Genomic DNA, 14,635 nt, shown 5'->3' on the forward strand with positions numbered 1-14,635 from the left:
ATCCTGCGGAAAAAGAGCTGTGTACTGTACGTGAACAGTACTATGACTGTTTCTAGGCGACTCCGGTGAAAAACAACTCACTGAGGAAAAACAATGACTAAAAGCACAGTTATTGCTTCATGTAGCGCTGCTGTAACAGGATAGGAGGAAGGCAGGCTTAAAGCATGTTGTGCATCTTCTGAGGCATGAAAGAAACAAGGCAAATCTGTGACCACCACATGTTTAAGAAAGCAGACATTGCAGACAATACGTTAACAACCTTTGGATATGCAGACCTGTGGGAGTTTGGTATTAACTTTAATAGGAGTGAGTGCAAATTTCCTGTCTTTGATATGGGCAGTAAAGTCATGGTATTATCAAAGAGGCAAGCATAGAGAGAAATGCGTGCAAGAATGCCTGTGAGAGATTCCACAAAGAGAAAACTATTGATGGATCTTTTTAGGTTTAAAAAATGGTCCTGAAAGGGATTTATCTATTTCCTGCTTGACTTTTACACCATAGTTCTTCCCTATACCATAATGCTGTTGAAAAGTAATGAATTTACTTGTTGTAGGAGGCAAGACACTAAAATCAGGCACATGAGCAGCAGTGCAATATTTAGCCGGAATGTTTACTATTCAGTGGTGTTTGGTTTTGCAACTAACTGTTTAACTAGTGTGGTTCTTTGGAGAAAGAAATGCTTTGTTAAAGTACCAGTGCTGCATGCAAGCACATACCATTTCAAACCTGGAAAACATTCTCCAGAAAAAAAACCAAGGATGATTAAATTTAGTGCTGATATTTATAAGGCAAAGAATATGTAATACAGAAATTCTTACTGAAAGCAAACAAATCTGTCCTTAGACTTACTAGTTTACATAGCCTAAGAAAGTAACTGCAGCAAACCCTAGACTCAGTGTTAAAATGTCCTTTGCAGAGGCACAGAGACATATGGGGAGCTTTGCCAAACTCAGCAATGCCTTCAAAACTGTTGGGTGAGGTGAGGGGCCTGACGACACGCTCACTGTGAGGAACAATCCTCTGCTGAACTTATTATTCAGATTCCTAGTTGTTGTAACATGATATTTGCTCATTTTGGTGGTCCGGTCAGGAGTCGCTCGGAGCCAAGGAACCTGATGAACATCTGCTTTTTCCAGGTCTATGCCGGAACAGATTGACACCCCGAAGCCCCAACGTCTGCTCTGTGCAGAGGGACGGTTGTGGCGTTTGCTTGGTGCCAGTCTCTTAAAGGCACATTTCCCTGCAAAATGGCGGAGCCTAATGGCCCGTGTGGTTGCAGAAGTATTTTGGTCGGGTTTTGGAAAGGGAAGTTTGACTTCCAGTGGTTTAACAGGGGTTTACAAATGAAGTATGCATCTGATAAGATTGAATTGACTTGGCATTTTTGGTTTTTTTTTTCCCTTGTGTTTTCCACTAGAGCAGCCCAGAAAGAGCTCATGCAATCTGCTGGAAATGTATCTTTCATCACAGAGTCATAAAATAATTTAGGTTGGAAGGACACTTTGGAGGGCATCTGGTCCATCTCCTCCCTCAGAGCAGGGACAACTTTGAACTTGGATCCACCCGAGAAGGGGGAAATTCAGTGCTCTGGGGAGGAAAAATGTTCAATATGAGAGCTGCACCCACAACAGTTTTTTTTCTGTATCTTGCCTAATTCTTAGAGCCCAGAGTGACTGGGCTGCTAGAGCATTACCTGTTCCAACAAAACCCACTGCTAAGTTAATTACAAAAGCCTCCTGTCGTAACTTGCTTTGCTAATCTTCAAACAATTTCAAAATTATTATCTTGGCCTACTCTGGGTAAGACATAAAAATAAGCCCAAATATAATTGAGGCTTCATTACAAATTGGAGTACTAATGACAGTCATGCAGAGATGGGACACATTACATATTTTACCTTTATTAAATGATACTATTTTACATTGTGTGCTAATACTTTGAGAAACCCCCATGTAATATCACCAAATAACAGAGCAGATTATAAGGCTACTGAAAACGAGCCTTCTTCAGAAGACGTCCTGGGAAAGAATTGTTTATTCCCTCCTTTAATTGAAAACGTCTACATGAAATACACTAGACCCTGAAACACCAGATTATTAACGATTGTCACAGGAGCATTTAAGCCCGTAATTGCCTCCTTTAATTTAATTTTCATGGGGAAAAAAAAAGAGCGTGCGGCAGGTGCTGCCCGACGGGGTAGGCAGAGACCCATCCCTCAGAGGAAAGCGTCCGAGCCGCTCAGCCGCTGCGAGAGAGCTGAGAAACCCCTCCCTCAGGAACCACAGCCCTAACGCGGGAAGGCAGCAGCGACTGCCCCCGCTGCCGCCGAGCGAAGCCCGCCAGCTTTCCCCCCCCCCGCGGTGTCCCCGCCGCGCTGAGGCGAAGAGGGGCCGCCGGGGCTGCAGGTCCCGCCCGTCCCACCTCAGGACCGGCTCCCGCGCGGAGGGGGACGGTTGGCGGCGGGGCGGCGACCGTTAGGCACGCGCCCCGCCCCGCCTCGCTGAGGGGCCGCGCGCACCACCCTTCCCGCGGGCGGGGCGGGGCGTCGTAGCCCGGCGGGGGCGGCCGGGCCGGGCCGGGCCCGCGCCTCTTCTCCGCACCGCCGGGACAAGCGACGCCGAGGCTGCCGGCTTGCTGCCGCCCCGCCATGGCTCCCAGCTCCGAGCGGCTCTTCGACTCCTTGGGACACTTCGGCAGGTACCGGGCCAGCCCCGTCCCGTCCCGAGCGGGGACCGCGCCGGTGGGCTGGGGGCCGCTGCCCATCCCACCACCTCCCCCCCGCGCTCGCACGGCCACGGGGGACTGTGGCGGTCGCCCGTCCGTCCCCGTGCAGGGACTGTCGGACACCCACGCAGGCAGGGTATCATAGCTAACCCCCGCCGGGACTGACGGGCGCGGGGGGGGGGGGGGCTGGCGCAGGCACCGTGCGTGGCGTGTCCTCGTAGCCTCGCGTGTGCTGCCGGGGGGTGGTGGGTGGTGGTGGTGCATACGCACAGACTGACACGGACACGGAGGGGAGCTGACACGCGTGTTACACGCGTGCGCTCGCACCCCGGTGTGTAAATTCACGCTGCCGGGACAGGCGCTGGCACGTGTGGTGGCAGCACTCTGCGCCCCATCCCCGTATATAGCCTTCCACGGACACGCTGGCACCCGTGCACGTGCTCACACGTGCTACACGCACACACCTGTACATATGCCATGTTCATGTACGCGCCCGCGTGCTACCCAGTCACATATAGGCTCACACACCTGTAGGCACCGTATCCATTCGTATACACTATGCGTGCGGTCACACGCATTCATGTACGTGCAGTCTTAGACACTTCATGTTCACGTATTTCTTGCACAGGTGAGTGTGCACACACACGCGTGTGCATCCACACGCACGGAGCCCCAGGCCCTGGAACAGCCTGGGCACTTGATGGGTGATAGGAGGGTACAGGCAGCATGTTTAGGAGTATTGCGTGACACACAGACGGGCTGTTTCTGCACAGGGGCACAGGTTTGTTGTGTGCAATAGATTACGTGTTTTTATTGAGGTTGGGCTTGTTGCATGTGATACGTGGAGTATGTATATTCATCGGCGAGGGGTTATCTGTATGGTAGGTGCTGTGATGCACTGTGGTGAGTTTTCTTCCATGTGGCTTGTGGTTATGATGTGTGTGTATAGAGCCCTGGTTTTGTTAGATGGGATACACAGATGTGGTATGTGTGCTTCTGTAGCTGTGGATGCAGGGCTGGTATATGAGACTCTGCTTATAGCAGGTAATGGAGAAGAAACATTTGGCAAGAAAATGAAATTTTACAGAGTATGAATTGTAAGACTAGGAGGCACACATCTTCACAGTGGGTTCTGTCCTGTACTTTCACAGTGCGCTGATCAGCATGGATTTTGAAGGCGTATACTCCTCGGAGCAGATGTCTGGAATAGACCTAGGTGTCACAATGTGGCTACAAGTTCAAGTTGTTGAATTGCAGTGTTGCACTTTCTAGCTCCGTCACCAGTGGGGCTAGCCTAGCCCACAACTTTGATCTCCTCTCTGTTGGGGGCAGGCAGGAGCAGCGTTTTGAACAAAGCCTGGCAACTGCTTTTAATGATAGAAATGCATAGCTGAACTCCACAGCAGAATAGGCTCTTAATACCATTTGTGAGCAGTAGTGGTGGCTATCAATAGCATCTGCAGATGGTTAGGATGGAAAGACTTTTCCTTTGCTTAACTGGGACCTATCCTTAAATTACATGTTTGGCTAAGTTGTGACTTACATGCATAACTATCTGAACAATAACTCATTCATTAGCAGTTCTGGGTCAGCAACAAAAATACCTTGTTCTATGTGAACTAGGAGAGAAATCCTAGTAATCCGTTTATTTTGCTGTTGCTCTTCTGTCCTGCATGGTCTTTGTGGCAAGCAGGCACTTGATGCTGAATACTGAAATAACAGGAAAGTAGTCATTCCTAACTACTGAAGTAGTTTTCCTACTCGAGAACATTTATCAATACTTCAGATAATGTTTCCACAACTACCTCTTGCAATTGAAGGGAGAACAATTCTACAGTGATAACCTCACATCTAGGGGGCAGATTATTTGAGATGCAGTTCAATAGGGGTTGCTTTAGGTTTAGGACCTTTGAGATGAACTGCATTTCCCCAAAATTTGTATAGTCATGTTAGACTCAGGGCTGTTTGAGATTTCAGAGACCACATGCTAAAAGTAAGTATAATAGTAGCTTATGGTGGATGCACCTATTTAAAAAAAGTTGTAAAAAACTCTTTTTAATCCCTTGATACTGCTAGATAAATGATCATACTTCGTATAAAAAGTTGTTCTTAACTGTAACTGTGAAGTTAGTTCTGATCGGTTTGTATTTATGCATCGTGACACTGACAGATAATTGGTCATTTCTTAAGTTCAAGCAGTTCTTATAAGGCCCATATAACCTGTGCACTACATAGAGGTTCTGTAGATTTGCCACAGTCAGATGCTGAGCAATCCAAGCATGACTGTTAGTATTTTGAGACTGTTTTGATTTTCTTAAGATATGACAGTTGCAGTAAAGAGTGGCCAGCTGTTTATACATATATCAATATATACATGGAGAGAGTACGTATGCATTATATATATGTAATATATATAATATATATAGCTATATAAAAATTATTCATATACAGGTAATATAGAAACCTTTCACTTTTATTAAGGTTGTGAATTTTGCAGAATTGACATTCACATGGATGCTGGCAGTATTTTGCTTTCCATTCGGACTCTCCTTCAGAAGTCTCAGTGATGCTATAGTTCTTACTGGGGTCTCAAGACATGCATGTACAACCATAAAAATGTAACAGCTTCTGTATCCTTTGCCATTAAAGGAAGACTTTATGCCTGTCTTTGAATTTGGGCATGGGTAGCATCTGTGGCCTATAAATTCAAGAAGGTTGTTTTAAACACTGTTCTTGAGTCTGTCTTTGGAGCACGAGGTCACTGCTTGCTATTGCAGAGGTGAATGAGAAAAAATGGTCCTGTCTGCCTCAAATGGCCTCATCTCTAACGAGCTGCCAGGCCTTAGAGCTCCCAGTTTACCTGCACTGAACTGCACCCTTCTCCCGTGCAGCAGTTCCTGCCAGGCTGTGCCCATGTCCTCTCCCTCTCTGCCCCCTGCCCCTTCCCCAGCCCCTTTCTGCCCACCCACCTCAACTGCAAAAACCTGCTCAGGAGCCCGTCAAGTAAAGAAGACGGAGTCAGCCACTTGCTGTCCCTGGCCGGTCCCCGTACTGGGAACGGGGAGAGATGACCCACGGCCGTAAGATTGGTAGCACAGCACGTGCGTAGAGGGGGGGCATGCCTTAGGACCTGGCTGGCTGGCTCATGCTGCCCGCATATCTAGTTCCCAGGTAAACTAAAGGACTTTTAATAACTTCAGTGACTTTAATCTACCAGCAGGACACAGAATTTACTCATCTGGTTGCTGGTTAGAAACAGGCTATGTATTTTTGCAGCTCTGATCTACACCATGACAGAGTACTGAACAGAGTCGTGTTCTAATCAGGAATAGCTGTCTACAGAGAAATCTGGTAAGGTACCTCTTATCCTAAGTGTGGATGAGAGTGAGGATTTGATTTCCCAGCTGGAACGTCTGGTAGCTATGAGATGCAGCTTATGTGGTACGTAGAGTTTTCCCTGTGATTTACAGTTTTCAAATCTTGGCTTATGCTTTAGCTAAAAGCAGGTGGTGAAAATTGTCAGGGAGAGAGAGGAAGATTGGGTGTCACTGACACTATTTCCAGGTTTTGTGATGAAGTATTTCCAGAATCTTTTAGAAGTTTGCCTTTCCTTTTAAAGTATTCTGTCTTTTACAAAGTTGAGTAAGTTATCCAGATTTTCAAATGTTGGTTTTATAAATAAAGTATTTTACTAGCAGTTAGACTATTTAATAAATTAACAATGACTGCTCTTTACTGAAATGTTTGTGTATTTATTCAGTTTTTAACATCTTTACATTGTTGTCTTATATGAACTTGTTGCCTGGTCAGTGGAGTTGCTCCAATTTGGACTTCAGAAGCGATCAATACAAGGATTAGCAATGGATGCTGTGAGGAGTAGAGAAGCAGGACAGGCTGCCTGTTTGGATAGGATGCTCGCCTGTTTGGATAGGATGCTCACCTGTTGCAGCCAAACATGGAGTTTAGTAGTGATTAATACACTTGCCAGCAGTTTCAACACTTTCTGTTAATTTCCCTGGAACTTTTCTAGTGTTCATAGTTAGACCAGAGACTATGCTTAGCTCATAAAAAAAGCTGGCTTGACTTCTGTAGAGTTTCTTTCAATGGACTTCTGTAACGCAGATGCTGCTGGTCAGTGCTGTAGTAGCAATATTTGAACACTCTGTGCTAACACCATTTCTCTTCTTCCTACTTTGTAGGGGTCTTGGTTCACTTCTAAAGTCCTACACCAAATGGTCTGTCGTCTTTTCACATCTCAGAACTTTTCCAGGCTCTTATTTTCATGCTGATGCCCTTATCCTCTCTCTTGTTTCATAGCTCACAGCTCTTGTGATCAGATTACGTCTCCTGCAGACAGTGGTGTGTACATGTTACCTCCAGGAATTCTTGGGTTTGTATCAAGTAACAAAGAGTCCCAAGTATCTCAAAGATCATGCTCACCACTTCTTTTCACAAAAAGAAAATAAGGATACTTTCAAGCAATGATTTTTCAAACTGGAATATTTTACAGATGTCTTGAAAGGTTCTTCCCCAACAAAAATACATTTTTCAAGTGGAGAAGTGTACTTCCTGGACATGCAAAGAAATTGGTTTTCCTTTACCAAGTTAGTATGGAGAAACAGGCAATCATATTCAGTATTTGAACAGATCATTAGTTTTAACTGAGAAACTGGAAACATTACAAGCTTTTTCTGAAATACTAATACATTTAGTGTTTAGTACATCCTACACAAAATCAATATTTTTAAACAATATAATGTTGAATTTCTGTTTAAGCTTTGAGTAGTTTCTTGAAGATGAACAAAATACTGTGGTCTAGAGATTGTTTTCAAAAAACCTTTTTTTTTTTTCCCCCATATGCTGGCTACTTTATACAGTGGAAAAGTTTATTTCAACATATCTGTCATTCAGTTTTTCAAAATGTGTCAGTGGACAGCTGATGTGTTTACTGGAATGTGCCAGACTGAAGAATCTCAAATCTAAGTCCTCCTTTGGCTCCTAGTCAGGGGTGGTAGTTGACAGAAATGCTGGATAAATGTTCTTCAGCTTTATAACTATGCTATATTATAACATCTGAATCAGCCTGTGCTCATCTCAGATGTTCATAGGATAAAATAAGTGGACTTGGCTGCATTTCATTTTTTTTCCCCCTTTTTTGGGGGACAGGGGCACGTCCAGATATTTTGCAAAGAGTACTTGATCAGCTGGTTGAATGGCATCTTAGTAGCCTTGGACAAGCAAGGCAAGCCATGTGTTTTCACAGAGCAGACTCTAGCAGCTTAAACAAAAATCTTATTATCTATGCCTGACTAGGCAAAGTAGAAACACACTCAGGACTCAGAACCCAAGCTGGATACTGGCAAGAGCTCCTGGATAATGCTCCACACTCCTCTAGCAGTGTGGTCTGCAAGAGGTACTAACAGTATTTGCTGGGATCCAGGTCATACCGGAGGCAGTCTGGCACAGGATCTGCATAGACAAAAGTGTCTTGCATCAGAACGTGCTGTCAACCTCACCCTGCCTGTTTCTGGATTGAAAAAGTAGATTCTAATAATAGAAGTAGATTAAAAATTAGACTACAATAATAGAAAAATAACTAAATAAGAGCAGGATGAAATTACACTTGTACTACCCATTACTTCTCTAAGGCTAAAACCTGCAATACAAGCAGCACTCAAAATTCAAGCTAGTAAATCAATTAGGACTTGCTGCTGAGATTCAGACTGCACCTCTGAAATGTTGGCAACCCCCCAGAGTGGCTTCTAGACGAAGTTGTAGCATGGACATAGTTATGGCAGCATGAAGCAATTATCACACACATCAAGGAGCTGATGATCAGCTGTTTCATCCTGAAATATTATGGTATGAACGAAAATGAAATATGTAAGGCACTGCACAGTGTGTTCCCTGTAATATAATGCCTGGGACTGGGATATCACTCCTATAAAAGCTCTGCCAATAATTTTCTCATAATAGTAATGATTTTCAGCAGTACTAAGATATGTTAAAATTGGAAGGAAATGTTTTAGTCATAGCTTAATTCATAGCTTAGTCATGGAAAGTTTGACCAGTTTATTGCAGGAAGTGAAATAATACAAGTAGAAAACAATGTTAAATTTAGAGATTTTTTCTAAGGCCCCAGAAGCCTTCATTCAGCACATGCTATGAAAATTTCTGGGCTGCCATTTTTCTATACATGAGAATGGAATTGAGATACATACACAGCTGACGTTTTATTTAGGGTAGCTTGAGGCATGAAGTTCTAGTAGCTGAGCAAGAACATGAGATTCTCAGCTTCTCAGAAATATGGAAAAAATAGCAAGACAGAGAAAATATCAACTGAGGTAGCTATGTCTCAGTTGCAAGGCCAAGACTGGAAAAAGTGTGATGACAAACCATACAAGACGGATTTTCAAGTACTAATAATGATGGTTGATCTGTCAGATCTCCATCTACTTGGAGACATATCTCAGCTGTCTTTGAAAAATACTGAAATAACCTGGAGAGCTAATGTATGCCTTAATATCATACATTGACAGCCAAACTATAATGCTTACCTCACTCAGAGCAGATGTTCTCTGAAAATCACACACAAGGAAGATGTGGTTTGAGTAATCTAGAAGCAGCATCCATTGGATCACAGACTGAACCCTTTCCTCAAGAATATGTTTTCATTAAGAGGTGAAGTTGGGTTTATTTGGAGGCATTACTATAAGATATCAGCATCAGAGATGCAGCCTCAGCAGTGGTGCTGAGGCAGGAATACAGGACAAGCCCTGGAGAATTGATGGAAAAGGTCAATAAGGCAGCAAGAAGTAGAAAACAAGTGCCGAAAAGGTGCTTCAAGGAACTGGGAATAATTTGCTGCTCTGTAAAGAGCAGCCAGCACCACACTTTGGATGGGGCTCAGTGCCATTTGAATGTGTTGTATCCATGATGGCCCAGAATTTTCCATCCATATTGCAACTTCTTTCTCCTCTCTAAGTTGTGGAAGAGTTTTGGAAGAATCCAAGTTCCTACCTGATACATCTGTATAAGTCTATGCTAGCTGTGTGGGGAAATCAGCTGTCCAAATCAAGGTGCTAGTGAGCTCCTCTCACTAACTTTACAGGCCTATATAGTATAAACTTCAGTCATCTGCATTAGTCACCTTGTCAAGGGGGAGAATTAGACCCTTTAAGGACATGATCCATCTGTCTTATTTTCAGTGAGTGGTTTAAGACAAGATAAATGGTTCACCTAGATTTGTCTGTGGTTTGTCATTGAGTGAGAAGGGGATCTAGAGAAGTAGTATAGATAGATGTATATGGATTGCATACTGTATACAGTATTTTGTATCCAAGTGTACAGTATACATGCAGATTCTTTACTTTCAACCTAAATTAACTACTTAAGGCTTAACTATGAGGTTGAGATGTGGGAAATGCTTCTGGCAGGACACTTTCTGTGTCGCAGCATTAGCCAGCATCTCAAGACAATGTGAAGTAGATACCAAGATCCTTGCATTGCTCTGCTGTCAGACATCAGAAAAATTATCACGTATGCAACAATACTACTGTTAAAATGCTTGCTATGTTGCTACTTTCCATCAGCAATCTTTGCTGTCAGTTCCTTGAATACAGGTAATTCCACGAAAGATTGATTTAGGTGAACCGTTGAATCGAGAGCATTAAGATCAGAAAAATAAGAGATCAAGCCAGTTCTGAAAACATGGAAATCCCAAAGGAATGGAAATTGAGGGAATAAAACCTGCAACTGGCTTTCTGAGAAGGAAAAAGGAAGATAAAAGCAATCATTTAGAACTTATGAAGTAGGCAAAAATACATTTTTTTAACCTTCAAACTGCAGGCACAGATCTTTGTGTCGTTGATGAAAAATTAGAAAATATTACTAATAATATTCATTTAGCCCTTGTTCTATAAATAAATATTACCATATCTATAATGTAATATTTAATTTGGTGGATGTCTGTCTAGTGCTAGAGAGAAAGACAGACACAAAAGGTGAAAAATGAGTAATAATAAATAAGCAATGTCCAAAAGCGTTCTCTGACACAAAGCCGTTGGACATATGGTGAAATTATACTGATGAGGCCACATTTCATTTAAATAATTTATATTCATGGCTTATATTACAGAACAAATTATTGGTTGGATTTTTTTTCCTGCACCTTTGGAACTGGTGTAGATCAGCAGAGCTGGGAAATACCATAAACTTGCTACAGCTCCACCCTTCTGAGTGAGATAATTCGTGTTAGTCCCAGGGTCAGAGCGACTGGGACTCATTTACACTTGTATTTTAGGCTCTTCACAGAACTGTCATCCTTTGTAGATCAGTGTAGCTGAGCTCACTTCGGTCTCACTTTTCCATTGAGAATAGAGGTGGCAGTTGGTACAAAAATAGATTTATGTAAAAGAATCCTGGTAGGTCTGAGCAGAATCCAGCTTCTTTATTGGCTTCTTGTGGAGAATGGGACCCATATATTGCTTGTCAATATTTATGTAAGGTTAGAAAACAGCATTATTCCAGATCATTCCTTTGTATGAGCTACCATAAGAGAAAGACTCAAGGAAAGAACCTGACAGTATTGTTAAAGTATAAGCAGGTAAAAGAGCATTACAGAATATATTTAATATGAGGCCAAAGTGCACTCTTAGCCTTGGAAACAGTCAAATCTGTAATTTGCATTTCTTTGTTTTTAATTTAAGTTACTTCCAGTTGTAACAGTTTAAAGAGAAGGGTAGTAGAATCATCTTCTTTGGATGACAGGAAATGAAAAGGTTGCTTTCCATTAAGAAATCAAGAACAATATAGAATAACTCAGTTGATCATGGAAGAGATAAATGACCAATAAAACTAATGAAAATACCTTTTCTTTGGAAAGATCAATAATGCTATTAAGATTTTGACTTGTCTTCTTTAGAGAGGTTGTAGAAAAGCTCTTTGTCTAGTTAAAATCAAGGCAGTAATTAAAATATGCAAGATCTATTAAATCAACTTTTGGCATTTCATACTATTTTATATACTCTACAATGTGTAAATCTCTCAGAGGAGAGAAAACAGAAATATTTTTCTTGTCTTGTGAAGACACAGGCTAGCCAAACAAATACCCAGGACTGAAACTGGAAGGGGATATAAATAAACAAAAATTGCACAGAAGTTCATGACCAGGCTGCTGATCAAAACAAAACAAACTGAAAAGCTCTCCAGTAGGAATTAATCATTCAATGAGGTCTCATCATGGGGCAGATTCCCCTGACCATTTGGGGAGAAGGGTTTGAGGACTTTTAGGCAAAGAGAGGGTTACACATTTGCAGTGAAGAGGAACAATTTGGAGGGAAGGTGAGCTACAAACCTGCAAAAGAAGCTGAAAGTACTCTTGCGCTCAGTAACCTTCTTTTTTATGTGGGTTTAGAGATAACCTGTCTTGCCTTGAAGATAGCCTGCCAGGGATACTTACCTGGCTGAGCAGGAATGTGAGTGGGACAGACTGGCTGACCTTGCAAGAGATGATGAACTGTTTATTGGTGGATCATCAGTGTAGACTCCTGAAAAGAGAGGAGGAAGGGAGCTATGTCTTGCTCCTCTTCGGTGTCCTAACTGAGTTTAACAAAATCTGTAGAAGATACCAGCTACTCTTGTTACACAAAGAGAGAAAAGCTGTTGGTGTGGAGGCTATTTTCCTTTTCAATGTAGAACATAGCTGCTAAATAGGGATGTGCTTAAACAATTCATACATAAGCAAAACCAAGTTTAATAGAAGACAATACTTTGATGATACCAGACTGTGCATTAAATCGAATCCCTTTCTTCAAGTTGTAGAACTGTAGAATTACAAGTGTAGAATTCTGCACAGGTAGAATTGCAGCTTGTGTATTCTCTTTGGTAGCAAAAGAATCTCTGGCTGAAACTGAGTTCCCTTTCCTAAAGCAATGCCTTCATTTACATGTTGACTTTGTCCCAGATTTTAGAAGGCAGTATTATATGACACTTAATTCCCTAAATGTAACATCTTGTTAAGTAATTATTTTTTTTAAGTGAAATATTCCTAAAAAGCTAATATGACAAAGGTGTCTGCTTTAGCTTTTCTGTTTTGCTTTTGATCAAGAGTCAAGGTGGTGAAAGTCAGAATTAACAAAAGAACTTTGTAAGAGTTGCAGATGGGGGCAGGGAGAGTAAAATGACCCATTGTCCAGGTGATACAATGCTTTATGTAGCCCACAGAAATAGACCAAATCATCTTAATCATATTCTAGGCAGCAAAAGTAATGCTATGGATTCTTATATTAAGGAAGAAGGAAAGACTGGAGCAACCCCAAATTCCATTACATTTCTTTCAAATATTTACAGAAATTGTTTAAACATAATTTGATCCACAGAGCTAATATTCCTTATTATTTCTAACTGAAAACTCAGAAGATACAAGTATGTGCAGGAATGGTTACCAATGTTTGCTAGGAAGGTGATGTCCAGTATTCTTCAGTTAGTTATGCAGATATCTTGCCTGTTTTACCTTTTTCCCATGAGAACTTTCAAAAACCTGTAAGAATGAGAAATTTTACAATCATTTTCCAAGCAGGGAGGAATTAAATTTCCAGTATAGAAATTTAAAGCCTTGGGTAGCATGCTTAACAGTAGGCGTGGCTTGGCATGAAGAGAATTTATGTAGAATTCAGACTGAAAATGAGCTGTCTGCATCCAAATCTTCTTAGGTGTTACTATGAACAGGAAACAAAAAAAAGTTCTTAAAAAAGCATAATTTAATTATGACAACAGTAAGGCTTAATTATTTTGCAGAATAGTCTTTGTAGAATAGATTGCTAGTTGCTTCAGAACAGACAGTTTTCATCACTTTGAAGTAGGTATTCAATCCATGCATTTGTACATTCAGCTATAGCAGGTTCAGAGTTTTGCAACAGAAATATGTAAATAGAATAACAAATAAGTAAGAACATAATTCATATGAAAACCAATTCGTTTTATTTCAGGATTATAGACAGAATGAAAAATCAGATAAAATAAATGTAAACTTACATAGTTTGAACAAAGTTAGTGCGAAGTGTCACTAAGGTAAACAGCAGAAAGCATCTGATTTCCTAAATGGGAAAGGAAGAATGGAATATAACAGTTTATACATGAAGTACTGCCTATGTCTATAATTAGATGGAATCTCAATAAAAACATTTAAATTCTTTTAGATACTTTACAGATTATGATGTGAAATGGTTTGCTTACATAAGCTGATGGAAACGCTACAGCATGGAAGGGAATTAAATACCTAATTAGGGTTTGTCCCCAAAAAAGAGGCTGACCGAAAGAAAACAGAGTTGCTAAAGATACTGGAATTGAGTTTTCCCTGTGAGAAGTAATGCTAGTAATATATCATGTAGACAGAGTACATACTAATTTTCTAAATGGTAGATGTCTATAAAAATGCTGTTCCTGCAATGGAAACATCCAAGTATAGAGCCTGAAGTGTTACTACTTTTCAAGCATAACCACTCTGCTGTGTTTAGCACTGACCCAAATAATTCCCAAACAAACCTAAATAACTTAAAAACTGCACAATCGTGTTCTTTTTTTAATTAAATTGACAGGTATATATCCGTGACACATGTAAAGCAGAAAGGACAATTGGATAACTAGAATAAAATAGACTGATTCCCGCTTTGCCATTGGAAGGTGTTGGAATTGCTGTTGCAATCGCAGTCCATTCCTGCTTGCCAGCCTTGTTCCCATTGTGGTTGCTGCTCCGCTGGTAACTGCTGTAGCCCCTCTTGGAGCCGTGACCTCAAGTTCAAGGACTGCTTTACTGGTATGCATATGGGTGCAAATGTGCCAGAATTACAAAAATTTATTTCCTACTGATTTTGATAATCAAAAAGAAGGCTGACTAGAAGAAGATTAGACA

At 41.5% G+C, this 14,635-nt stretch overlaps 1 protein-coding gene across 1 annotated transcript in view; it reads left to right on the plus strand.

Annotated features, from left to right (window-relative positions):
* Positions 1–2,578: 2,578 nt before the first annotated feature.
* The window catches only part of SLC22A16 (solute carrier family 22 member 16), a 37,448-nt gene continuing 25,391 nt past the window's right edge, over positions 2,579–14,635 (plus strand). The window contains exon 1 of the mRNA XM_049818259.1: positions 2,579–2,697. Coding sequence (XP_049674216.1) covers positions 2,648–2,697 — 50 coding nt within the window. The 5' untranslated portion in view covers positions 2,579–2,647. The remainder of the gene's footprint in view (positions 2,698–14,635) is intronic.

This window comes from Accipiter gentilis, chromosome 15 (assembly GCF_929443795.1).
Source record: "Accipiter gentilis chromosome 15, bAccGen1.1, whole genome shotgun sequence".
Classification (NCBI taxonomy): Eukaryota; Metazoa; Chordata; class Aves; order Accipitriformes; family Accipitridae; genus Astur; species Astur gentilis.